Genomic DNA, 25,505 nt, shown 5'->3' on the forward strand with positions numbered 1-25,505 from the left:
TGCCAAGTATGGACAGTGGGGTCTGTGAGATGGCTTGACCCAGGGCAATAGCTGATGGGCCAGCCTGGGCCTGGGGTGAGCCCTGGGCAGATGCAGGTGAGGCCTCTGCCCTCTGGAGGCTTGGAGTCAGAGACGTCAGTGTGACCGGCAGGAGACTCACCGGCCCCGGTCCCACCTGGCTCTGTGCCCCCTCTGGGTCCCCAGAGGCTTCTGGAAGATTTGCGTGGCACCTCATTCAATCCCTACAAATTGGAGATAAGGCCACAGGGACCCAAAACAGGAGAGGCATGCCCAGAGTCACACAGCGAGGGGGGCAGAGACCCTCTCCTGCCCACCTCCCTGAGGTCTGGGCTGCTGGGGACACCCCTGCCCTCCTCGTCTGAACGTGTTCCTCACATCTGATACTCTTCCCTCTGTTCTCTCTCCCTGCCCAGGTGCTCAGATGGACAAGGGCTTGGAGGGCTTCTGGGCCAATTCCACCCAGTGGGACCTCTCAAGGGTCACTTCTGGGGAGGGCTCCCCAAGTGGCTCCCGGGGGACCGCTGTGACCACCTCCTCCGCGTGGTGGGGCTTCCCTTCTCAGGTTTACCAGCTTTGCTAGCTTCTCTCACTCTGCTAGCTGAGAGCTGAGGACACCCCGGCACACACAGACACACACACACACACACACACACACACACACAGATGTGGGCACACACAGGTGGGGACGGTGTGTTTGGGGGTCTTGGGCCCCATCTGCAGGCCGTGCTGGGGCTTGGCCTGAGAAGCCCCGGGCACAGCCAGCCCCACTCACACTGCCGGTGCCCTGCTCCCGGGGGCTGCCGGCCGCCCCTCATGCAGGCCCGGCTGGGCATGCCACGGGCCCTGCAGTGGCCCTGCTCGGCCAGCAGAGGAGGGTGGCTGCCCGTTCAGTGGCCTCGGCCTCTGGCAGGTGCTCTTCCGTGATCAGGCCGAGCCAGAGAGCGGGCGCTGAGGTCAGAGGAATAGCACAGGTTTTATTTTGGTATCCGTGACCTCCTCCTCGGGGCACCAGGCCCGTGGTGCCACGGGACAGTATAGAGCAGGCACTGCTGGACAGGCCGCAGGCCTCCGAGAGCCTTCGACAGGTAATCCACACCCCGGTCCACCTGGCCCAGCCAGGCTGGGGCGAGGGGAGAGAAGCAGGGCAGGGGCCTGCCCAGGGGGCTGGAGGGGGCCTGGGGACCTGGGCTGGAGGCAGGGGATGGGGGTGGCCCAGCTCTGGTTGGGGCAGATGACCGAGCTCAACCCCAGAAGGGGGTTGTCTAGGCGGGCCTCGGGGACAGCACAGCCCGGGGACAGTGGGGATGGGTTTCTGGAGCCGGCAAAGCTGATGAGGCCGCAGAGCAGGGAGGAAGCCAGGAGAGAGCGAGGTGCCCCCCCGACCCCCCGGCTCCAGCTGTCTTTGGGGGTGACCCCAGGGTGGGAGAGCAGGAACCCTCGGTCAGGGTCCTGGCCCCAGTTTGTGTGGATGGACTGGCGGGTCCCAAGGGCTCATGAACCGGTCCTGGGCTCCCATGCTGGTGCCAGCCCCACGGGCTTACGCTCTCCCAGGCCCCAGATAGAAGCTGCTGACGCAGCCCTTGGGGGACGATCCTCCCACAGCCCTGTGCCTCTGCCACCCCACACGCCTCGGTGCTTCTGCACCATCTGTAGACCACTGGTTTGCTCTGCCTTCCGTGCATGGGGCTGGCACTCGGTGGCTGGCACTTGGTGCCTGACACAAGGAGGCTGGGGCGATTGCGTGGGGTTCTCAGGCGGGCAGGACCGATGGCACAGGGGCAGTCCCTGAGCATTCCAAGCCGGGTACCCTTCGGGCAGTGGCCCTTCTGATCCTCTGGACCCTTTGGGTGGGCGGACCCTGACTCGAAGGCTCTGAGAGATGGGGGCCTGACATCGTGGCAGCAGTAATGTCAGTGGTACTCGGAGGAGACAAACTGTGGGTGCTCCTCCCCGAGGCTGGACCAGGGTACTGGCTGGCTGGCTGCCTGGCACCATCCACCCCACCTGCCTTTCATCCCGTGGTGCCATCCATTATTCTGGTCCTGTCTCAGTGCCCAGGAGTGGACCTTGCATGGCCACCTCTGCTGCTGCCCTTGGTGGATGTCCCATCCAGCAGAGTGGGAAGGGAGAGAGGCATGTCGACTGGGAGATGCTCTCCAGTGGCAGAGCGTGGCCCGGGATGCAGTCTCTAAAGGGGGCCGTGGGTGAGAAGAGATGGTTGTGGTGGCTTCGTGGAGTTTTAACACTCCTGACTTGTCCGTATTTACAGCATCCTCGGGGAGACAGGCAGATTGTGATCCCAAAGACTTCAAAAACAAGACATATGAACAGAGCCAGGCCTAGAACACCTGCTCTTCGAAGGAGGTCCCCAGATGATGAGGGCAGCAGGGCCCAGGGCTCATGAGCATGGCCCCCAACCTGTCTCCTCCTTCACTTCTGACCCACTCCACCCCCCATTTGTTCCCATATATCCATTCTCACATTCACTAGCTTCCTTCCTCCCTTCCACTGTCCATCCAACCGGTGTCCAGCTATCCCTCAGCGCACCCACCTAGCCAATTGCCCACCCACTGTCCATGCGGCGAGCACTGATCCAACTGCTTCTCCGCCTCTTCTCCCACCTGCTGTCCTCACAATGATTCTTTGTCCATTCACCTTCTGTATATCCACCCATCTGCCCATCCATCTAGTCTTTATCTACCTAACCATTCCTTGCCCAAGATTCATCCACTCGCCTTTCTCTTTTTTTTTTTTAAGATTGTATTTATTTATTCATGAGAGACAGAGAGAGAGAGAGAGAGAGAGAGGGGGAGGGAGAGGGAGGCACAGACACAGGCAGAGGGAGAAGCAGGCTCCATGCAGGGAGCCCGATGTGGGACTCGATCCCAGGTCTCCAGGATCAGGCCCTGGGTGGAAGGCAGGTGCTAAACCGCTGAGCCACCCTGGCTGCCTTCCACCAGGCTTTCTATTTATACATCAGTCCATCTACTCATCCATCCCTCCACCCCTTCACCCATCCATCAACCTACACTTTCATCTATTATCCACCCATCCATCCATCCATCCATCCATCCATCCATTCATCTACCCATCCATCCATCCACTCACCCATCCATCCATCCAATCATCCATCCATCCATCCCTCCACCCATCCATCTCTCCACACACTCATCATCCACCATCGACATCTGTCCATCCACCAAATCTTCATGGAGCATCTCCTGGGTCCTAGGATGGGGGAGAACCCCAAGGGGGGTGGATTTTTTTGGAGGGAGCACAGGCTAGGGTCAAAGACCAGAAATGCTCACTGGTGTAGTAAAGTTTAATCAGGGCAGTCAAGGGGAAAGCATCGCAGGTATTCTGGAAGAGGAGGACTAGACCCCAACCATCACGTGGGTCTCAACATAAGCCACCACACACCTCAGATCTCAGAGTCTAACATTGCAGAGGGTCATGGGATGGGACAGAGTGTCTGAATCTGGAGGCCAGAGGTCTGGGGGGTAGCATTGTCCAGGGTGGGTAGGGAGGGCTTTCCAACCGGGCTGGCCCTTCTCCCTTGTCAGTCTTCAGTTAGAGAACAAAGAACCACCATTTGGAACACACAAACTTTATTGCACTAGAAGGAGGAGGCTGCAAGCAGGAGGCGGGGGGTGCAGGGCCTGAGAATGTGGTACGGGTGTCTCTGTCTCTTGACCTGGAGGTCCCCCAGCAGGTGTTCTCTCTCTGCTCAGCCTGGGCCTTCCTTGGGAACCCTTGGCCTCTGCGGGATGGCTCCTTGGGTCAATCACCAGTGATAGTCCCTTTCCTGCTCCTGCCATGCCAGGCAGAGTGGGAGGCAGGGTGGTTAGAGAGTGGGAGGGGAGAGAAGTCAGGTGGTTGATGAGCAGAGGGGCGATGATTGTGGTGGGTGATGGAGGGGCGCGGGCAGGCCAAGCGGGCCATGACGGCGGCTCTCATGGCAGGGCCGGGGTGGGCGTCTGGTGGACTCTCCCCTGCAGACGTGGACGCTGCTGCCAGAGGCACCTGTAGTCTCAGGAGAGCTGAAACACAGGTGTGGGTGGGAGCGTGAGGCTGCGGTCTGGGGAGGGGATACCCGTCATGCCCTCCATGCCCCCAGCCCATTTCCGTAGGCCACCTTGCCTACGCTCCCCCCCGCCACCCCCAGGGGCAGCCTCCCTGCTCCAGACACAGAAGCCCTGTGTCTGCTTCCACCGTGGAAGCTTGTTTCCCGATGCTGGGCCCCGGGGCCCTGGGCCTTTGCAGAACTCAACGTGGAGGGAGCCCTGCCCATCGCCTGCTCGCCTGCTAGCCTGGCAGCCCCAGAGTTAGACCTGGCGTGCCCCTGGTTCCTGGGGTCCTGGGCCCCCAGAAGCAGGCACAGCCAAGAGGGAGCCCCAGGCAGACCCCTCAGGCCCCTCCCCAGGCAGATCTGCTCCTGCCTGACAGAGCCAGCCCCCACAGGGCGGCAGCTCCGGGCCTCCTTCCTCCCACAAACCGGCTGGCCTCTGGCTTGGCCCAGACGCCATTTGTCAACGTCCTTGCAAGCACGTGGCGCCCAGAAACCAGGGCGGGCGGCTTGGCCAGGACCACCCCAGCCAGGATGTCTGCGGGAATATCCCATTTAGCGTAGCTCAGCGAAAATTGCTCCCACCTCCCGGCCAATCTACCTCTGATGATGCAGCCTCAGCTTTCCTGAGCCTCTGGCCGCCACCCTCACCGCTGGCTCACAGTGGACGAGCCTGTGGTCAGACTGGCGACGGCGCGGCGCCCCTCACGCGTCTGCGGGCAGGCGCTCTTCCTGCCCTGGTGGGCCGCCGGCCCAGCACGTGCCTCCCCCTTGCAGCTTGCCCGTGGGTCTCACGGCCTAGGCTGTGCACCCAGGTGGCACCCTCGTCCATCACCCACTGAGTGACTTGGGCCTCTGTGACCTCCTTTCTAAGCAAGCCAGAGGTGGAGCCACCCCACAGACTTGCTGACACAGACAGACTTGCTAGGGACACACCTGGCAGGTGCCAAGGGCTCAGGAAGCAGAGCTTCTGGTGGTCAGGTGATGACCCTGTGGCCTCAGGTCCTCCCATATAATGGGGGAACCACATGTCCCTCACGGGAGGGGTGCAGGCAGTGAGGGGGACTAGCCTGATGGCTGTCCCTCTCCTCTCCAGGGAGTGACGATGCTCATCGTGGCTGGCATGTGTCCCCAGGGGCCCTCTGGACCCCCACCACCCCTGCTGCCCAAGCCAGGGAAGGACAACCTGCGTCTGCAGAAACTTCTGAGGAAAGCCGCCCGGAAGAAGATGACTGGGGGCGGGCCTCCCACACCGCTGGGGGCTTTCCGCACTTCCCTGTCCCCTGTGAGTGAGGCCAACCATGACCAGGAGCCCACGGCCCCGCGCCCTGCAGAGGCCCCACGGCCTGTGGCCACCCTGCCCCGCTCCCCACGCAGCTCCATCATCCACCACGTGGCGTCACCTCTGCAGAAGTCCGTGTTCCCCTTTAGTTTCACCCAGTGCAGGAGCCTGGCCGCTCACTTCAAGGCCACGGGGCCCCAGCTGGTGACCCCGACCCTAGATCCCACCCAGGCCCCCAGTGGCTTCACACAGGTTTCAGCCCCTGCAGCAGGTGTCACCCACGTCAGCCACGTGCACATCCGGCTAGTGCCATCTCCACAGGCTGGGACCCCTGAGCCCTGCCAGACGGCCCCAGACCAGGGACCCGGTGGGCAGGACCCAGGCATGACCCCATGCCCTCCTGGGGCCCAGCCCCCGGGCCCCACGGCCCACACCCACTCACTGCCTCCTGAGGCCCAGGCTGTCTGTCGCCGGCCTGAGGCACCCCCAGGCTCTGAGACCTCCGTGTCCAGAGAGGCCGGCACCCAGCCTGTGGTGCCTGTAGCCCCTGCCTACCGCTCCCCGGAACCCTCACCTCACAGGCCAGCCTCTGAGGCTCCCAAAGCTGAGCACTGGGAGGAGCCCCCCATGGCTGGCCCCACCACAGAGGCTGAGCTAGTCTCCAGACCCCATGGGGCCTCGTCCCCTGCCCCACTGTCAGGCCCACACCCGTGCCCTGTCCCAAAAGTTGCACCCAAGCCCCGGCTCAGTGGCTGGACACGCCTCAAGAAGCAGCTGATGGAGGAGGCAGAGGTGTCCTCGTTTCCAGGCCCGGAGCAGAGCCCAGAGCATGGGGAGCAAGAGGTGACAGCCCCCATGGGCCTGGTGTCCCGGCCCCCCGCCTCCAGGGCTTCCAGGATGTGGGACGCGGTGCTGTATCGCATGTCGGTGGCCAAGTCCCAGAGCAGCCCGGCTGGGCCTGGGGAGGGGGCTGGAACCCTGACTCGCCTGGGCCGCCTGCCCTTCCTGTGCAGGCCACGATTCAACGCCCGGAAGCTGCAAGAGGCCAGCCGGCCCTCCCCTATGGTCCACTCCATCCCAGATCTGACCTCCAGGCCCAAGAACTTCAACCGGACGGCGGCTGGCTGGAGGCTCCAATGAGCGACCCGGGCAGCACCAGGGCCCAGGACCACGGTGTGGACGGAAGAGAGAGGGGGTCCAGCTGGGAAGCCATGGCCACCAAAGAGGACACCAGGGCCCCACAGATGCTGGGTAGCCAGGGGGGCAGGTGAAGGGATAGCAGGAGGAAGGACCGCAGTGCAGGGGGGCTGGGGCTGGGACAGGTGGGGTGAGGGTGGAGGCCCATTTCCAGAGGCAGGGTCTGCCCTGGGGTGGAACCGGGGGTGGGCTGATGGGGTACAGGCTCACATGAGAGGGAAAGCACGTGCCATGGTGAGGAGGGGTGAGGATAATTTGACTCACATGGGTGGCCCTCAGCCTAGGACTTGGGCAAAGAGGTACAGGGTGGGTGCCCAGGACTCCTGAGGGCTGTAGGCAGGTGGGGAGGGCCTCTAAGCATGACATGGACTCTGAGGCCTGATAGGGCGAGGAGCATTCTGGGGCTCAGCTCTGCGGTGCCCCCACCACCATGAAGGACTGGGGAGGGATTTATGTTCACTGTGCAGAGTTCTGGGACCAGTCAGGGTCGGAGCTGCAGCTACATCAGTGGCTTGACTGATGTTTTAGGGAGCCAGACCCAGACTCTTGCCAACAAGGGGGCAAGGTGTGAGGGGGCTCACCGTGGGGCCGAAGCGAGGATGTCTCGCTGTGTGTTGGGGCCCAGCTCCGATGGCCAGGTGGGGAGGGTGTCCTCAGTCCCAGGGCAGGAGAGCCCAGCAGAGCGGGTGAAGCAGTGAAGGGGACCCCAGGCTTCATGCAGCTTTGGGGCTCCCTGTCTACTGTCAGCTGGGGTCTGCCTCAGGGCAAGGGCCAGGGGCTCTGATGGGTCAGGAGCAATGGAAGAGGGACATGGAGGTGCCTGGGAGTGGGACGCAGGAGGGAAGAAGCAGCCAGTAGGCAGCCAGCTGTGTCACCCAGGGCGTAATGGGTGCTATAATGGATCCTGGGACCCAGGCCACTAATAAAGTGTGTCTAACCACAACAGCTGACCATGTTTCTTCACCAGGTGATGGGCAGGGCGGTGGAAACTGGAGTAGACTCCCACTGGGAGAGTGAGACTAAGGTTCTGGCCCCTCGAAGACCCAGACCGAAGCTCCCAGGACCCCTTTCCACCCACCTCCTCTGACACTAGTCCTAAAGTGGCCGGGATGAGCTCATCTGCCTCCCAGGAGGAAGTTGGAGTGTCCCTACACAGTAGAGCTGTGTATGGCTGAAGCCAGCCACCCAAGAAAAGCATTCAGTTTGGTGTAAGACCGGGCTTGGGCAGGGGAGTCTATTGGGCAGGGAGACCAAGCCAGGCTGGGGTTCCCGCCAGCTTCGAGGCCAGGCATTCGGCCCCCACAGGCCGCCCTGGCAGCCTGTAACAAGCAGGCCCTGTCCATACTGCCACGGTCTCAGAAGGGCACATGTCACACACACAACGCCTCATGCTTGGGCCACTGCCCTGGACTCACCAGGAAGGACTGCCTAGGGCACTGAGCCCTCATCCACGAGCACCTTCTCATACTTCCCATGTCCAGTGGCCACGAACTTGTATCTCTTTCCAGATGGGGTGCTCTGCTGGGGAAGGAGAACAAAGGTGAGAACAGAAGGGACATGCTGCTGCCTCTGGGAAGCCCTCCCAAATGCACTGAGCAGAGACCCTCTTTACTCTCAGCTTTTGGGCCTGCCCTCCCTACATCAACCACATTTAGACCCTACCTTAATTGTCGATGATGTCTTGGAGCCTCCTTTCTGCTCCCAGAGGCTTTTCTTGCTCATGTCTCCAGCTACAATATCCTGGGGGCAGAGGAAGGACATGTCACAGATGCAGGCCTTTGACTGTGGGGCACTCGAAGCCCTGATCCTCTTTCCTGCCTAGCCTTGTCCGACTGGGGCCTGGGCCTGCCCACCTGCCTCCTTATGGGAGAGCCCAGGGGAGGAGGTAGGAAAGGAAAGGTGGCACCATCTACTTGCCCTGGGCCAACCAGTTTCCCCACATGACCTTCCACTCTGGGGGCCACTGGGGGCAGCCTGGTGAACCCGCCCCCCAAAAGTCCTAGTGCTCTGTCTACCCACATGTCAGCCTAGACAGTCTCAAACTTGCCTTACCAAGGAGACCCTGCCTGGCCCTGGGATGGTTCCTACCTTGCAGGAGGCAGCCTTGGCAGTGGACTGAGCCTGCACCTCTCCTGTCTCCCATCGGCTCTTGGTGCTTGCCACAGCCATGCTGGGCAGCTCAATGGAGGGCTGGCGGACTAGCTTGGGGGTCCGGCCAGCAGTCTGCAGAAGAGAAAGAGCCCAGGACCACTTTAGCGAATAGCCACATGGGACATGTCAGAGAGGCCAGTGTGAGACCCTCCAACACACAGACAAGTTCCTCTATATCTTTGTATTTCCATAGAAGTGCTTTCCCAGTGAAGGGCTAGAGCAGGGCATGCTGAAAAAAAAAAAAAGAAAGAAAGAAAGAAAAAAAGCATATTCCTCCATTTGGTGTACTCATGAAACACCCTCTTGATCTGAAAAGCACAGGTAATATGGTGGTTTAGGAGACAGATATGCCACTGTCATGCTGCTCATGGCAAAGGGCTGGAGGAGCATGGATTAAAAGGAGAGGTGTTGGTTGGAGAGAGGGATATCGGTAGGATGGACAGGTGTTGGTTGAATAGAGGGGTGTAAGTTTGAATGAGTGGTGGTAGGATGGAAAGGTGTTGGTTGGATGAAGGGGTCTTGGTTGGATGGAGGGGTCTTGATTGAATGGAGGGGTCTTGGTTGGATGGAAGGGTCTTGCCTGGATGAAGGGGTATTAGTTGGATAGAGGGGTCTTGGTGGATGGAGAGTGTAGGTTGGATGGAGGGGTCTTGATTGGATGGAGTGGACTTGGTTGGATGGAAAGATCTTGGTTGGTTGGAGGGATCTTGATTTGATGGAGGGTGCAGGTTGGATGGAGGGGTCTTGCCTGGATGAAGAGATACTGGTTGGTTAGAGGGGTCTTGGTGGTTGGAGAGTATAGGTTGGATGAAAAGGTCTTGGTTGGGTGGAGGGGTCTTCATTGGAGGAAGTGGTCTTGGTTGGATGGAGGGGTCTTGCCTAAATGAAGGGAGTAGGTTGGAGGAAGGGGTATTGATTGGATGGAGGGGTCTTGATTAGATGGAAGGTGTAGGTTGGATGGAGGGCTGTTGGTTGGATGGTGGGATATTGGTTGGATAGAGGGGTCTTGGTTGGATGGGGGCAGGATATTGGTTGGATGGAGGGTGTAGGTTGGATGGGACATGGGTGCATGAATGGAGGAGGGACCCAGCAGAAGAAGAGAGGCCTAAACATACCTCGATGGCCTGGGTGTATTGCTCCAGCCGCTCATCAATCTTGGAGATGGGCAGGGCTGGCTGGGACTTCTTCACACTGTTACTGGAGGGTAGGAGAAGGGTTACACCCATGCTCCCTCACTTGGCTTGTACACTCCACCCCAAGCGCCTACCAGAGCTCCCTCAGGCCCCTGGATCTCTGGCCCCTGGACCTCTCTCTTCAACCCTCTCTTGGGGAACCCCAAGTCCTAGTCTGGAAAGCAGCAGGCACACCTCTTCCTGATGGAGCGGTTCAGGGACTCGGTTCTGTCGACGAGCTGCAGAGGGCAAGCAGAGATGTGAGCCTTCAGCCAGAGCCCACCACCTCCCTCCCATTGCCCCAGTGGCTCCCATCTACCAATCCAGCCCTCCACTGATTCATTTCTCAGGGTTGTGCTGAGTGCCTGGCTTGAGGGGATAGCAGAGAAAGAGCAAGATGTGCCTATTCCTGGAGGTGATGTGTGGCTGCCTCTCTGGGGCTGTCATTTGGTTGTGATTCTGGGAAAGAGGAAAAGGCAGCAGGCTCTGGGCCTTGACGTACTTTGGTGCTGGGGCTCAGGGGAGGCGAGCCCTGTTCAGTAGAGCCCTCCAAGACCAGGGGGCTGGGTGTCCTGGGCTGCTGGCATTTCTGGTGCTAGGAACAGAATATCTGAGGTTATATGATGAACACCCCCTTTGCACCCCTCCTGCCCCCCCACCCCAGGACCTGTTAGAGCAAACATTTTCCCTCCCTGGGCCGCAGGCCCTTTCCAGCCCTGACATGCTCTGGCTCTCGAGTTATCTGCAGTAGGGACTGGTGAGTCTGGAGGAGAGTCACTTGATCCCAGGGCCAGCAAGCCCCTCTACCCTCTGAGAATGGGGGTGCTACAGAGTCCGGGGCTGGGGGTGGGCCCCCTTTCTAGGCCAGCCCTACAAGGCCCACAGAACACATAGTCAGGAGAGACACAGACCCAGCCCACCCCAAAGGGAGGTCCCACCACCTGCTCATCTGCCTCCTCAGCTTCTGCTGGCCCCAGGCTGCCCTGGATGGTCCCCTCTGGGCTCTTGGGATCTGTCTCCTCTGCTCCCAGCCCCTCCTGGAGCTCCGAGCTAGGGCTCAGGTGCAACTCCTCCAGGGGCACTCTGGCTGGGCTCTGCTCGTCACCATCCTGGTTCCCGCAGGCGTGCTGGTGGGACCTGGGGAGGAAGAAGGAGGCAATCCCATAGAAACTCATTCAGTTGCTTGCCTCAAGTCCCTTCCTGTTTCTAAACCTCAGTTTCTCCATCTGAAAGAGGAGGCTGGTCAGACCAGCTGAATGCCAAGGAATCCTGAGACCCCAGCCTCACTGGGGAAATGGGTCCAAGGATATTCAGAGGCAGCCCTCCATCCCTGGGGCCCTTTGGTGAACAGCGCCCACGGCCCCAGCTCAGCCGCGCAAGACTTTCTGTCCACTGTGGGCCACCCGATGTGCAGAATCTCTGGACAGGCCCCAGTCCCCGGCTGTGCTTGTCCGTGTCCACCCTGCTGGCCTCGGCCCCCACTTGGCCTCGGCCCCTGCCCTGCTCCGTGAGGGAGGCAAGTAGCTTGAGGAGGATGGGTTTTACACAGGAGTGGGGCGGGGTCTGTGGGAGGTTTCAGGGCTGGTCAGCTGGATGGCAAGGCAAGGGCAGAGGTCACAGTTAGAATCACACCCCTGAATAGAGGGGCTGCCTGCACTGGCCATGCCTGCCGGTGGCCAGCGTGGCTCTGCCTTTGCGCAGAACTGAACCTGGGTAAGAGGGGAAATTCTCGCATTTTCCATGATTTCACGCCCCTTGGGGTTGGTGCCAGCCAAGACCCAGACCCACCGCCCAAGGTGGGTCAGTCCGAGCCAGCAGCAGGCACACAGAGGGCCCATTCAGCTGCGGCGGGCACCAGGACCGGGCAGGTGTGGGGCGGGGAGGAGGCCTGCTTGAGAACCCAAGGGTTTGACAGAAGAGCCAAAGTGCCCCCTGCTGTTGGGAACTGCTGTGGCCTGTGGAGGGAGAGGAGGGAGCCGGGCTATAGCCAGGGACACCAGTGTACAGCCCGTCCTTGCTGACCCCAGACCCATCTTAGAAATGCAGAGTGTGCACTGATTCCCAAAGGCAGATGGGCGAAACTGAGGCACAGATGGGGACCGGTGGGCAGGGGGTCGGCCAGGACCAGGGCCCCAGCGAGGTAGCTGATTCCTGGGGTGTGGGAGCTTGCTTGTAGGGTGGAGGAAGGGTGGTGTGATGATTGGAGGGGTCTGAGCTAGAGCTCGAGGCTCCTGAGGGGCCTTGAGAGGTGGGAGGTGGCCCAGAGACCGGAGAGACATGGGTCTGGTGACACTCAAGGCAATGGGGACCCTGCCCCTCAAGCTTGAAGCTCCTGAGCAGAGCTTGGACCCTGCCCACAGTCAGGGGCCCTAAGCATGCCTGCAGGGTGTGGGGAGCACTCGACCCCTGAATCGGGGTGGGGGTGAGGCTCAGGGAGCAGTCCCCCATCCCTGGGCCCCAGGGGCGCTTTGGCCCCCACCCCCGCCTGCCCCGTTCAGACCAGCAAACACGTCTGCACATCTGGAAAGCTTGTCCCTCCAGGCCGGCTCACAGGCCCGCACATCTGGAAATACCTGCTCCCCTCCGTGGGAATGGAGATCAGCCAGCCCCGAGGGAGGAAGGGGCGGGCGGGCGGCAGGGGCGCAGAGCCTCCATTACGTAAGTGGGCTGCAGATGTGTGCTGATGTGGCAACACCCGGCCCGGGCCGCAGCTGGTCTGGACGGGGCCCAGGGGCCCTGGGGAGCCCAGGAATGAGATTTCCTCCCCAGCCCTCCCCGCAGCCCCTCGGCCCGCCGCCCCGCCGTCTAGCTCTCTTCCTCCCTTCCCCCTGTTCCCAGCTCCAGGGCATTTTGCGGGGCTGGTGGCTTTCTCAGGCACAGGTTGGGGGCTTGGGGGAAGCCCCTGCCTGGCAGCCCTGTCTCCAGACTTTGGCCCCCACTTGCCTGTCCTCCTCCTGCTGCCCCTCCGGACTTTCGCCCCAAGGGGGCTCCCCACAGTTGGAGGTCTCCCCGGCCCCCCAGTCCTGTGGCCGCTGCTCTGGCTTCTGGGACCAGTCGCTGAAACCCTCGTCCTCATCTGGTTCAGGTGCCTCCGAAGGCTTCAGGCTGAGGCTGAAAAAGTAGTACAGGGTGCTCAGAGCTGGGCCAGGCCCCGAGGGGCAGCGCTATTCCCATCACCCACACCTGCTCCCTTCCTTGGACCCTGGGCTCCAGGGCTAGGGGACTCTATCTGCTGGAGGCAGCACCCCATGGCTGGGCTGAGCCTCCCCATTGTTAGAGAGTCCCTGAGGGCAGGGCTGTGTCTCCCCCACAGTCTGGAGCTCTCTGAGGCCAAGGTTGTGTCTTACCCTCTTACCCAGGACCCCCCAGAACAGGGCTCTATCTCTCTTATGAGTTAAAAGTTCCCAAAGAGCTAGGCGCTGCTTCTCCCACCAGTCTAGGGCCTGTTAGGACCTGGGCTATGCCTCTCCCATCAGTCTAGGGTCCCCTGAAAGCTGGAATATGCCTCCCACACCAGTCTAGGGCCTCTCAAGAGCTAGGCTAAGTTTCCTCCATCAGTTGAGGGCCCCCCCAGAGCTGGGCTGTCTCTTCCATCAGTCTAGGGCCTCTGAGGATTGGGCCATGCCTCCCCCATCAGTCTAGAGTCCCCTGAGAACTATTCTATGCCTCCCCCATCAGTTTAGGGTCTCTTGAGACCTGGGCTGTGCTTCTTCCATCACCTCAGGGCTCCCCAGGAGCTGAGCTATGCCTCTTCCATCAGTCTAGGGTCTTCTGAGAGCTGGACCATGCCTTCTCCATCAGTCTAGGGTTCTTAAGAGTTGAGCTGTGTCTCTCCCATCAGTCTGGGTCCCCTTAAGAGCTGAGCCATGCCTCTCCCATCAGTCTAGGGCCTTCTGAGAACAAGGCCATGCCTCCCCCATCAGTCTAGGGTCCCCTGAGAACTATTCCATGCCTCTCCCATCAGTCTAGGGCCCCCTGAGGGATGAGCTATGCCTTCCCCAGTAGTCTAGGGCCTTCTGAGAACTAGGCTATGCCTCCTCCATCAGTCTAGGGCCTTCTGACAGCTGGCCATGCCTCCCCCATCAGTCTAGGGCCCCCTAAGGGATGGGCTATGCCTCCTGCATTAGCCTAGGGTCCCCTGAGAGCTATTCCATCCCTCCTCCATCAGTCTAGGGTCTCTTGTGAGTCAGGCTATGTCTCTCATCAATCTGGGGACTCTCAATAGCTGGGTTATACTTCCCTCATCAGTCTAGGACCTTCTGAGAACTGGGTCATGCCTCCCTCATCAGTCTAGGGCCTTCTAAGGGATGGACTATGCCTCCCCCATTAGTCTAGGGCCTTCTGAGAACTGGGCCATGCCTCCCCTATCAGTCTTGGGTCCCCTGAAAGCTATTCCATGCCTCCCCCATCAGTCTAGGGCCCCCTGAGGGATAGACTATGCCTTCCCCATTAGTCTAGGGTCTTCTGAGAACTGGGCCATGCCTCCCCCATCAGTCTAGGGTCCCCTGAGAGCTATTCCATTCCTCCCCCATCAGTCTAGGGCCTCTTAAGAGCTGGATTATATCTCTTTCATCAGTCTAGGGTCTCTTGCGAGTCAGGCTGTGTCTCCCCTATCAGTCTAGGGCCTCTCAATAGCTGGGTTATACTTCCCTCATCAGTCTAGGGCATCCTGAGAGCTGGGCCTGCTTCCCCCATCAGTCCAGGGTCCCCTGAGAACTGGGCCATGCTTCCTCCATCAACCTAGGGTCTCCTGAGAGCTGGACCATGCCTCCCCCATCAGCCTAGGGTCTCTTGTGAGTCAGGCTGTGTCTCCCCCATCAGTCTAGGGCCTCTCAACAGCTGGGTTATACCTCCCTCATCAGTCTAGGGCCTTCTGAGAGCTGGGCCATGCCTCCCCCATCAATCTAGGGTCCCCTGAGAGCTGGGATATGCCTTCCTCATCAGTCTAGGGTCCCTCAAGAGCTGAGTTATACGTACTCCATCAGTCTAGGGTCCCCTGAGAGCTGGGCTATGCTGCCTCCATTACTCTAGGGCCTTCTGAGAACTGGGCCATGCCTCCCCATCAGTCTAGGGTCCCTGAGAATTAGGCCATGCCTCTCCCATCAGTCTAGGATCTCTTGAGAGCTGAGTTATGCCTCCCTCGCTTAGTCTAGGGTTCTTGAGAGCTGAGCTGTGCCTTCCTCATCAGTCTAAGGCTCCCCAAGAGCTGGGCTGTGCTTCCCCCCCTCAGTCTAGGGTCCCCTGCCTACTGGGCTGTGCCTCCTCTATCCCCCTGGGGTCCCCGGTCTTGCTCTACCCCCTTAGCTGAGCCCCCAGGGCTGCGGTGACATGCTCCTTCCCCAGGAAGCCCCTGCACCCAGTCCCCGCATGGCAGGCCTGAGATCTGGCTCTGGTGGGCCCCCCTCTGCCCCCAGTCCCTGCCATCTAGACGGAGGACCCGGCCGGAGGGGCCATGACCGCTGCAGCACCCCACCCCGCCCGGAGCTGCTGACTCGGAGAAAATGGAACAAAACAGCGGCGGGAGGAAGGGGGGCATTATTGTAAAAACAGCCCAGCCCGGCCGCGGGGGCCTCCTGGGCCCAGGGAGGAAACGAGCCGGCCTGCGGCCCCGCCAACTTGGACGCAGCCTCCATGAGTCACCGGCAGCAGGGAGCTTGGGCGGGGGGCTCCGGGGCCAGGGCCACGCAGCTGGGGTCAGTGTCGGTCCAAGCAGGGGCCGGGGCCACGGGGGGCGGCCAGAGCCTGAGTCAGCGCTCTGGGAGGCGGGCTGGGAGGGGTGGCCGCACGTGAGTCCATCCGGCCGGCCGGCCAGCAGGCTCGCTGGCGCCAGGGGTTTTGGGGACCCTCACCCTGAGACCTCTCCCCACTCCTGCTCCTGGGCTGAGCCCCTCCATGGGCTCACCTGCTCGGGGACCCCTGACCCGGGGCCCAACCACCAGCACACTGCTCTGCCCACGGGTGCAGGGCCAGGAGAGCTGGTTGGGTGGGGGTGGGGGGGACAGCTTACAGGGTCTCCTGCTCGGGCAGCTCTGGGGACTGGCCGCCTCTGTCCTCGTCCTGGGCCCGGAGCTGCCGGTCCCTCTCCCGGCGGCGCCGCTCCCGGGCGGCCTCCTCCTCATCTTCCACGCTCCACTGAGTGGTGAGCCTGGGGAGTAGCAAGACACAGTCACACCACTGCCCGCACCCTGCCAGTCCGGTCCAAGCAGGACTCTCCTGTCCGGGTCGTGTCCTTAAGGCAGATGTCATGTCATGAAGGTGCCCTCGGACCCAGGGGGCAGCTCCCAGGGCTCTGGAGGCCTGGGGACGGAGGGGCTCCTGTGTCCAGGCAAGCCCAGAGCCACCCAGTGCTGAATGAGACCCCCGTGTCCCCTCCACCGGCCAGGTTCCTTCAGCCTCATCAGAGCCAGGACCCAGACAGGCACAGTCCTAGGGCTGCAGAGGGCATGGGACAGGGCTGTTGGAGGGGCCTGAAGGCTGGTGCCCCACGTCCTACCTGAATCAAGGGACTGTGGCCTCGGCCAGTCAGGTGGTGCCAGGCCGGGCTGGGGTCTGGCCAGGGGCAGACCCAGCTAGGCAGCCACCTCGTCACCCAACCATCCCAGCTGGGATGCTCCCTCCTGCTCCCCAAGGGCCTGGCCTGTTGGAAGAAGGTGGCCCCTCAAAAGGGCCCAAAACCCACAGAAAAGGCTGCCTCCAGCCTGAGCCTGACCTCTCTCTGGGCTGTATCACAGATGAGGAAACTGAGGCCTGCATGAGAGAGCTTCCTCTCCCAGTGTCTGCTGACCTCATGGATTCTCAGGGTCCCTCACTCAGGACTGCATGAGGTGGGCCTGGGACCCTGGCCCTGGCCCAGCAGCTCTCATACCCTTGGTGTCCCGGGAGGGAGCTCCCCAGGCCTTGGCCACCGACATGGCCCTGTCACCCCAGTCTCCCTGGACCCCAAGAGGGGAGTCCTGGTCTCTGCTTTTGCAGGGGTCTCAATCCTCTCCTGCCGGTGTCCGCTGCCTGACCCTGCAGCCTGCTCCTCCTGCCTTGGCCAGGATGGCCGGCTCCATGGTCTCAGCAGCCCTGCCAGCCATGATCTAATCTCTCCTCAGTCCTCCCAGACAAAAGCCAGGCCTCTTCACGCCTCCCGCTTTGGGCCCACTCTCCCCACCACGGCCCCCCGGGGATCCCAGCCGTGCTCAGACCTCAGCACCCCGAGTCTGCCCACCCTCACTCCTCAGCACTGCCTCTGGCTCCCACCCCTGGGGCCCCGGGGAGCCTTTCCTGCCCCACACCTGGCTCCCATCCTGCTCCAGGGCCTCGGCTCAAAGCCATGGGGCCATGTTTTCTGGAGAGGTAGCACCCAGGGTGCTCTTGACTGTTGGGGACCTGGGGTCCGGGGCCTTGCCCACCATTCACACCGGCAGGCCCTCTGAATGGAGGGTGGGAGCAGGTGGGTACAGGGGGAGCTCGTGCTAGGTCTCTGGCTGCAGGATGGAGAGAGTGGGCCCAGTGGCCTTCTTGGGGGGCAGCCCCGGGGGCACCCTGGGAAGGATTCCTGGTCCTTCCTGACAAGATTGGGCATCTTGCTCCCTTTGCTCCCATGTCTCGGCTGCAAGTGCCTATGGGCATGTCTGTGTCGGCCAGTGGGCGGTGCGTGGGTGCTTGTGCATGACCAGGCGTGGTGTGGGTGGCCCCATCCGTGTACTTATGTCCACGGCCTCAGGCCCGCCCCATGCCCACTCTCAGGAACTCCCATGGGCGGTTTCTCCTGCTCCCCAGACCCTTCCACCAAAATCTGAGCACAGGCACCACACTGCGTCCCGTCACCCCTGACACAGATATGCACAGCACCTCTGGGGGCCGCTGTATGGCAATGTGTCCAGGCCACAGAAGCCCCATGCAGGCTGGTGCTCTGCAGAGACTCCCCCACGGACACGCACCGCGTCGCCGGGCCTCCCTCACACACACAGACGCACACGTCCTCACGTGTCCATGCTCCCAAACGCCCCACAGCACGTACATGCTTGCACACCCTCAGATGTCCACCTGCACACACAGACTCAGAAAACAAGGCGCGGGGCAGAATGGCGGAATGGCGGCACCCTGGTTCCTGGTGCTCCTGCCATCGCCCCAACAGTGGCCCGGGAGGGAGACTGAGGCATGTTTTCTGAGAGCAGCATCCCTAAGGAGCCGGCCCTCCGAGGGCCACCCTTTGCCACCTGCCGTCTGCCTGTGCTTCCCTGAACCTCCCCAGGGCAGGGTAGGGGTGCAGGGTAGGGGTCTCTGGGTGTCTCCCCCAGCCCCACGCGGGGAGACCCAGCGGCCTGAGGACAAGGAGTCCTCCCCCTCGCCTGCTCCCTCCGCCAGCCCCAGGATGTGAGTAATGCAGCCCCTCCTGGCCCCTCCCGTGACCTCACCCTCACTGTTCCACAGCTGGGCTCCGTTCTGGGAACTGAGAGGGGGCGGCTCTCCTGGGGTGGGGTGGGGGCCTCTGGCCTGGGAAAGGCGCCCCCCTTCCCCGGCCAGCAGCCCAGACCCCTTGGCAGGCTGAGCGGAGCTGTCAGGACACCGGCGATGCCCCCCCTCCGCCCCCGCCCCATGGCCCCTGGCTCAGCCCGAGTGCAGCTGTAAGGGATTTGCTGTTCCTTAGCAAATGCAATTAGGCTGTTTCCTGTGTCTGTTCTGGCTCCGAGCAGCCAAGGGTCCAGCCCCAGGGGCTGCGAGTGGGGCTCCGCACCCCCAGCAGCAGGCTCTGCCACGGGGCCTCGCCCCACTCACCAATGTGCGCAGACCCCGGCTTCCCCATTCTGGGTGGGGGTCCCCAAGTTCAGGGGCTGCCCCTGCTGGCCCCCGCTCGAGGCACCAGCCCCCTCTCTCCTCCCGCTGCAGCCCCTCCTGTCTCTCTACCAGGGTCCAAGGATGAGATGGTCCTGAGCCCGCCTGGCCGTCCCTGCCGTCTCACCTCCTTCCTCCTCCTTCCTGCCCCCCTGCCCCCCCTCCGGCCCTGCGCCTAGGGTTGGTCCCAGCTTGACTCTGCCCCCTGCAGGCGGATTGTGGGTCACCCCACCAGTCCTGGTGCCTAAAGGTCAGCCCAGAGTCATGGGGAGAGCTTGGCAGTGGAGGGGGCTCCCCGCCAGAGGAGTTCTTCCTTTAGGCCTACAGGGGACCCTCCTGGCCGCAGGTGTCCCCCACCACAGCGGGTAGAAGCTAGGAAGTGGGACCGGCACCCCACGGGGAGCAGGGAGCACAGGTCTCCGGTGGCCCGCCTCCCCAGGGTCTCCTACACTTCCACCGGGGTGGACACTTGCAGTGCGACTGGTCCCTTGAGTGGCCAGAGAGCCCATGAGCAAGGGACAGAGTGAGGGGCATGAGCTCACGGAGAGGCCTTCTTGTGTTGGCTTCCAGGGGTCCCCAACAACCAGAGAGCAGGCCCCCAAGGGCAGAGGTCGGGAGCCCTGTCAGGGAGCTTGGGGGAGGGCAGCTGTGGCTGGGCCACTTGGAGGGTGCCCCTTGCTGGTCAGGCAAGGCAGGGTCCTCCCTGTAGTGCAGGGAGGATCTGGGATCTGCAGGTGTGGCACTGCCAGGGTGCTGGCTGTCACTCATCCTCACAGAGAGGCAGAGGGTGCACCTGTAGGGGGGAGAGCCTGGAGTGGGTGGGGCAGCGGGAGGGGCACGCTGCTGCCCCGGGCCAGGGGTGCGGGTATGGGTGCTGCAGCTGCCGGGAACCTGGCTTCTCCACACCCCACCCGCCGCCCCTGGCTGGGGCCCAGCCCACCCTCCCGGCCATCCCCCTCCAGCAGCACCTTTCTGGGTGTGTCTCTGCCCCGCTGGGCATGGGGAGAGACAACCTCTTTCCTCGAAGGCACAGCCTGGGGGAGGGGGCCGGTAGACACTACCCCCCCCTCGCCCCCGGCAAGCCCAAACCCTGCCCAGAGGGAGCCCAGGAGGCCACCTCGAACTGAGGTCTGAAAGATGAGCCAGGGAGAGGGTCTGCAGAGGAGAGCCGAGAAGGCCAGGGACCCAAGAGCTCAGTGTGGCCACAGCCAGGGAGGGGCAGCTGTGGGCAGCTGGACAGGAGAGTCTCTGAGTCCCCAGGGGACAGCCCTGAGAGGTCCTGATCAGGCCTTCTGATTAGCATAGGGGGGCAGGAGGGGGGACGCAGGCGTCCTGGGGAGGTGGCGTGGGCAGACAGCAGCCTGTAGAGCTGCCACGTGTCTCCATCTGCCCCGCACCCCAGTGAGGGCTTGGGCAAGCAGAGTGTGGGGTACATGGGGACTCTCAGGGACATGGTCAGGAGGGCCTGCCAGTGAGCAGGGACCCAGGCCAAACTGGGGAGAGCCCGGGGGATCAGAAACCCCTAAGGGAGCTGGGGAGGCACCATCAGGGAGCAGGCCTGGGGGGCAGAGAAAGGCCTGGAGGGCCCCCTTCGTGTCTCCCTCCTCCCCCATGCTGGGTGTCCTAGGGGTTAGAGCTGCAGGGATGGGGATAGCCTGGGCCTTCACCCCACCCTGGGGCATGGGGGGAGCTTGGTGTCCCTGCTGAGTGCCCCATTCCACCCTGCTGCGCAGTCAGCCCTTCCTGACTCTCCCCTTCCTGACTCTCCCCTTTATGGTCCCTCCCAGGAGAGGCGGGGCAGGGTGGGGGCAGATTAGGTCTCTGGGAGACCTCCTGAGGAGGTCACCTCAGGAGGAGGGGCGGGGCCAGGGCATGGCTGTGGCTTTGGTCTTTCTGACATCCTTCCCAGGGTGATACTCCAGGTCCGGCCTCAGCTCCCCAGCTATAATAAGGGGTGCTGACATTGCCCAGCCAGGTGTGGACTGAGACCCCTCTCTGGGCCACCCTAACTCCTGCTTCCTCTTGGGGGTGCTGTTGGCAGACCTGGGCCCCCCAAAAGGGAAGCTGGCCCACACCCCACCCCACATCCCTCCTGGCCCTGCTGGCAGGTCACAGCTGCAAAGCCTTCCCAGAGGAGGGGACATCTGCCTGCAAAGCTGGCTTCCCCACCATCCCAGGGGGTTGGTACCCCAAAAGGCATAGGCCAGGGGCACAGGCTGATCCAGGAGACATGGGGCTCAGCAGCAGCCTCTGGGAGCCCACAGCTGGCCAGACAGAGGCCAACCCTGTGATGACATCCACGTACCACACGTGCCAGCCCAGGGCATCATACAGCAGCCCCGAGAGCAGGGCTCTAGCTCCTTCTCAGCCCCTGGGGAGATTCTGGGCTCTCCGAACCCTGCCTCAGGGGAGAGGGAGCAAAGGTCCAAGCAGCCTGTCTGCTGGCATCTTTCCATCCACATGAGCCTTGAGCCCCCAGGCAGAAGGGGTGTCCCCTTCCCACCACGAGGCCGGCCCCTCCTTCATTAGTGTCCTCTCCATAGGGCCCTGGCCGAGCCTCTTTGTCCAGCAGCCCCTCCTCTTTCCCCGGTAGGGCAGCACTTGGGGGCCTCTTATTTGGGGGAACCCCGAGCTCCCCCACATAGCCCCCAAAGCCAAGGAATCCCCCTTCTGCCCGTCTTTCCTGGCCGACCACAGGGGCAGACTATTGAGGGTAGTGCTCTGTGGTCACCAGGGACCCCTCAGGAGCACTGGTGCCAGGCCCTGCTCCACCTGAGATCCCCATCCCTGGCCTCAGAATGCCACCTGGCTCTCACCCCACTTGGGGGGCACCATCACCCCTGCGGATGGCCAAAGACGGGCTGGAAGGTCTCCTCCCAGGAAGGGGAGGCAGCACCCACAGCCACCACAGCCACCATCTCCAGCCTCCCTCCCTGAGCTAGCTGGGCTCCTGGTCCCCCTTGATGACACCCTGATGTCTACAGCCGGCTCAGGTCTGCAGTCCAGCCCTCTGCGCATAGGCCTGGGCTGGCCTGTCCCCCCATGCGTCCCTCCCCTCAGCCTCTGGCTCCTCCCCTCCCTCCCTGAGCCAGCCCTCTGTCCTGCCAGGTACTGAGGGCCCACACACAGCCAGGTCCCTGCCCTCTGGGACCCTAGGGGCCGACCCCAAGCAAGGCTCAGGGACCACAGAGGAGGGCCCCATTCTGAACCAGGGGGAGTAGCCTGCAGGAAGTGCCCCCAGGGCAGGGGCGCCCATGCCTGTGCCCGGCCTGGCAGGACGGGGGACGCGGTGGGCAGACAGACGCCCATCAGAGAGGGTGGCGCAGCAAATTGGCGCGCGGGCGTCCCTACCCCTTCCTTCTGCTCTGTCGCCCCCCACCACCCCCTAGGTCCAGATGTAAACCCCACACCCCTCCCAGGGCAGCATGGTCCCAGCACACCCCACGTGGGTGCCCCTTGGGAGTCATCTGTCCCTGTGGCCACATCCTGCTCCAGCCCCGCCAGGCCCCAGCCCTGCCCCAGGCCCCTGACTGCTGCCTGGTCACTGGCTACCCCCCCCACCCCCCCGCCATCCTCACGTGTGTGAGCTGCCCCTGCTATAGTGTCCTGGCCAGACCGGTCCCTCCCGTGAGTGCCCTGGGCAACGCCCAGACCCCAGCCTCCGGCCACAACCGTCACCCCAGACCAGCCATGTGCAACTGCCGGGACCCTTGAAGGCTCTGGGGGGCCAGCCTCCCAAGGCCAGTCAGGGCAGCCGCAGCCCAGACCCACCCATCACATCACCGGCCCCCAAGGCATCCAGGCTGGGAGGGCGGACCCTCATCGTCCGCTCCAGTGGCCCAAAGGGAAGTGGGGACTCACTGCTGCTCGGGGGCCCACACCCTGGCAGACGGCTCCAACCTGAGGGAGATGGAGTCTATGTCCCCAAAGCCTTCCCAGGGGGGCTTTGCCCGCTCAGGAGTGGCTACAGCCTGGCTCCACAGAGCACCGACCTGGGGGCCCCGAGGACCTCTGGACCCCAGGCCGCTCTCTCCCAGGCCTCCCCTTGGTGCACAGAGGCTGGTCGGGGACCGTCCACTTCCACCCCACAGTAGGGGATCCAGAACCAAGCTTGAGTCCTGCTGGCTGGTCCATTACCTCCCTGTTGCTGGGCGTCCTACCTCCTATGATGTGCTCCGTGCTCAGCCTCTTGCCCTGGACCCTGTGGGCCTGGGGTCAGAGGTCCAGGCCCCGCTCTCTCCAGGTGAGGCTGCTTGTGGGACTCCGGCGTGGCTGTGAGCGGCACCAGCCCTGTGCCCCTCTTCCCTCTGCCCTACGCACTGCGCTCGCCACGCAGTCCTCCTGCGAGTCCCTGACCACAGCGCCGCAGGGGTCTGGGCCAAGTGTCGCGGCTGCCCAGGAGGCTGCCCGGCCCCGGCCCCGGCCCCTCCCCAAGCCGCATCCTTCGCGGCAGCGACTCGCCCCTGCCCCCTGCCCCGCCTGTGCGGTGCTCGGGCCCACCTCGGGGCCACACGGCAGACTGACCGCGGGGTGCCCCTGCCTCACCTCCGGGTCCGACCCAGGCTCCTCTCGGCGCCGGCCGGCCCTCTGGGGGAGCCCGTCACTCCCGAGCCAGGCTGGGCGGCCTGGCACAGCTCTAGCACTGCTCATGGGCCAGGCTTTGGCACGTTCCGGGACACGCGACCGGTGGCTGGCACCAGCTAGAGCCTCTGCCGCCCTCCCCCTCGTCCTGCCCGCTCGTACCCGGGTGGTTCTTCCTCAGCCCCGGGGTCCCGGGCACGGCGCTCCTCCTCAGTCCCACCCCGGGGTCTCAGAACCTGGATGCCCCCACGGCGGGAGTCACAGCCTGGCCTCCAACAGTCGGCTGCGGGCTCCCAGCTCTGCACACCCCCCAGCTCTGCCCCCCGGCTCTCCCCCCCAGCCTGCCCCCCAGCTCTCCCCACCCGGCTCTGCATCCCCAGCTCTGCCGCCCCCACCCCGGGCTCTGCACATCCCCCACCCGGCTCTGCCCCTCCAACTCCCTCCCCCCTCGGCTATGCACCCCCAGCTCTGCCTTCCGGCTCTGCACATCCCCCCAGCTCTGTCCCCCCAGCTCTGCACCCCTGGCTCTGCCCCCTCCCCGGCTCTGCCCCCCCAACTCTCCCCCAGCTCTGCCCCTCAGCTCTCATATCCCCCCAGCTCTGCCCCTGGCTCTGCACCCCTGGCTCTGCACCCCCAGCTCTGCTCCACCTGGCTCTGCCTTCCCCAGCTCTGCAGCCCCTGGCTCTGCACCCCTCGGCTCTGTCCCCCGACTCTGCCCCCCTGGCTCTGCACCCCCAGGCCCCGAGTGTGCGGAGCAGCCCAACCCTCCGCCTGATGCTGCTGGAGCCCTGGGTGCCCTGCCTGCCCCCCACCCCGGCCCCTCCTCTGAGGTGCTCCTCACTGCCGCCCGCCCCCATGGAGCATCTGGGGAGTGCTGGGGGTGGGCCTGAGGAGCCGGGGCGGTGCCACAGGACTAGCCTTGATCAGTGTCCTCGTGCCCCCCCCTGCCTTGTGTCCTGTGATTCCCCAGAACCCTCTCCCACCTGCCCCCCAGGCCTCAAACCTCCCTGAGCCTCAGCTCCCTAGGCACAATAATGGGTACACGGGCTGGCCTTGGGATGGTGTACTGGCCGAGGTCGGGTAGGACTTGCCCAGGTCACTGTCCCTGAGGACCCTGCCCAGAGCTGGGGGCTATGTGACCCCTCACGGCTGGCCTGTGGCTCCTGCGGTTGCCCCATTACAGGAGAGGATGCAGAATGGAGTGGGGTGGCATCCGACCTGGGGCTCCCCCAGCCGCCAGGGAAGGCACATTGGGGTTTTAGCTCCATGGCTCCCAAAGGCTGGCGCAGGGTGGCAGGAGGGTCGGGTGGGGAGAGCGTGCATCCCGCTGTGCGGCCCCAACCCCGGTGCACGAGTCCCCCTCTGCACTCTCTGTCCTTCCTCCCCGTGGGGGTTCTCTCTCGGCCCTTGCTTGGCCTCTTGGCCTTCCCTCCCTCCTTTCTGGCTGGTGCCTCCTCCCATCTCTGCGGTGGGCCAGGAGTGGGCAGTAGACGGGGCCGCCCCACCTCCCACACTCAGCACCCACACCACCTGGCCGTCGGGGCCTCCTCCCCTCTGCTGCTGGGGACAGTGGGACAGATGGTGCAGAGTGAACAGCCCGGGAAGGACAGGGTGGGAGGGGACATGTGGGAGGAGACACATAGGATGGACACTGTGGGAGGGGACACATGGGAGGAGACACATGGGATAGACAGCATGGGAGGGGACACTGTGGGAGGGGACACTGTGGGAGGGGACACATGGGAGGAGACACATGGGAGGAGACACATGGGATAGACACCGTGGGAGGGGACACTGTGGGAGGGGACAGTGTGGAACAGACAGTGTGGGATGGACAGTATAGGACGGACAGTGTGGGAGTGGACACGTGGGAGGGGCTGCCGAGCCTCCACAGCACCCACGCCCCTGGAGCACCCCATGTCTGCCCTGTCCATCCCTTCTCTTTGTTGTTTTCCCTCCACTTCTCCTTCCTATTGGCCATCATCCCATTCCCTTGTCCCATCGAGTCCTGTCTCTTCTGTCCCCCTCCTATCCCTGTCTGTCCCATTGTTTCCCACCCCATCCCCATCCTACTCTTGTCCCTGTCTCCCTCCTATCTTGTCCTGTCATTCTATTCCCATCACTGTCCCTGTCCTGTCCGCATTCCATCCTGTCCCCATCCTACCCCCGTCCTGTCCCTATCTGATCCCCATCCCATCCTGTCCTGTTCCCA

The 25,505-nt window shown here is 63.1% G+C and overlaps 2 protein-coding genes across 2 annotated transcripts; one reads left to right on the forward strand and one right to left on the reverse strand.

Annotated features, from left to right (window-relative positions):
* Positions 1-1,035: 1,035 nt before the first annotated feature.
* PRR33 (proline rich 33) lies at positions 1,036-7,509 on the forward strand. Its single transcript, XM_077862885.1, has 2 exons — positions 1,036-1,106; positions 5,184-7,509. Exon 2 carries the CDS (start codon positions 5,193-5,195, stop codon positions 6,507-6,509), a length of 1,317 nt encoding a protein of 438 aa, XP_077719011.1. The 5' UTR covers positions 1,036-1,106; positions 5,184-5,192; the 3' UTR covers positions 6,510-7,509.
* LSP1 (lymphocyte specific protein 1) lies at positions 3,613-24,934 on the reverse strand. The gene is made up of 12 exons (XM_077864278.1): positions 24,824-24,934; positions 15,897-16,034; positions 12,766-13,000; positions 11,319-11,452; positions 10,831-11,059; positions 10,392-10,484; positions 10,085-10,128; positions 9,833-9,914; positions 8,655-8,789; positions 8,229-8,306; positions 7,982-8,084; positions 3,613-4,061 (listed from the first exon to the last, which is right to left on the reverse strand). Exons 1-11 carry the CDS (start codon positions 24,916-24,918, stop codon positions 7,995-7,997), a joined length of 1,353 nt encoding a protein of 450 aa, XP_077720404.1. The 5' UTR covers positions 24,919-24,934; the 3' UTR covers positions 3,613-4,061; positions 7,982-7,994.
* Positions 24,935-25,505: the final 571 nt, after the last annotated feature.

The sequence above is a fragment of the Canis aureus genome, chromosome 21 (genome assembly GCF_053574225.1).
Source record: "Canis aureus isolate CA01 chromosome 21, VMU_Caureus_v.1.0, whole genome shotgun sequence".
Lineage (NCBI taxonomy): Eukaryota > Metazoa > Chordata > Mammalia > Carnivora > Canidae > Canis > Canis aureus.

Excerpts from the sequence above, each read along its gene's own strand:
- LSP1 (XM_077864278.1), bottom strand. The coding sequence starts at position 24,918 with ATGTCCCCTCCCACCCTGTCCTTCCCGGGCTGTTCACTCTGCACCATC. Across the intron at positions 11,453-12,765 it reads CCCCCAAGCCCCCAACCTGT|ACCCCGCCCCACTCCTGTGT; the intron begins GCCTGAGAAAGC and ends AACCTCCCACAG. Across the intron at positions 8,307-8,654 it reads CCAAGGCTGCCTCCTGCAAG|GATATTGTAGCTGGAGACAT; the intron begins GTAGGAACCATC and ends CTCTGCCCCCAG.
- PRR33 (XM_077862885.1), top strand. The coding sequence starts at position 5,193 with ATGCTCATCGTGGCTGGCATGTGTCCCCAGGGGCCCTCTGGACCCCCA.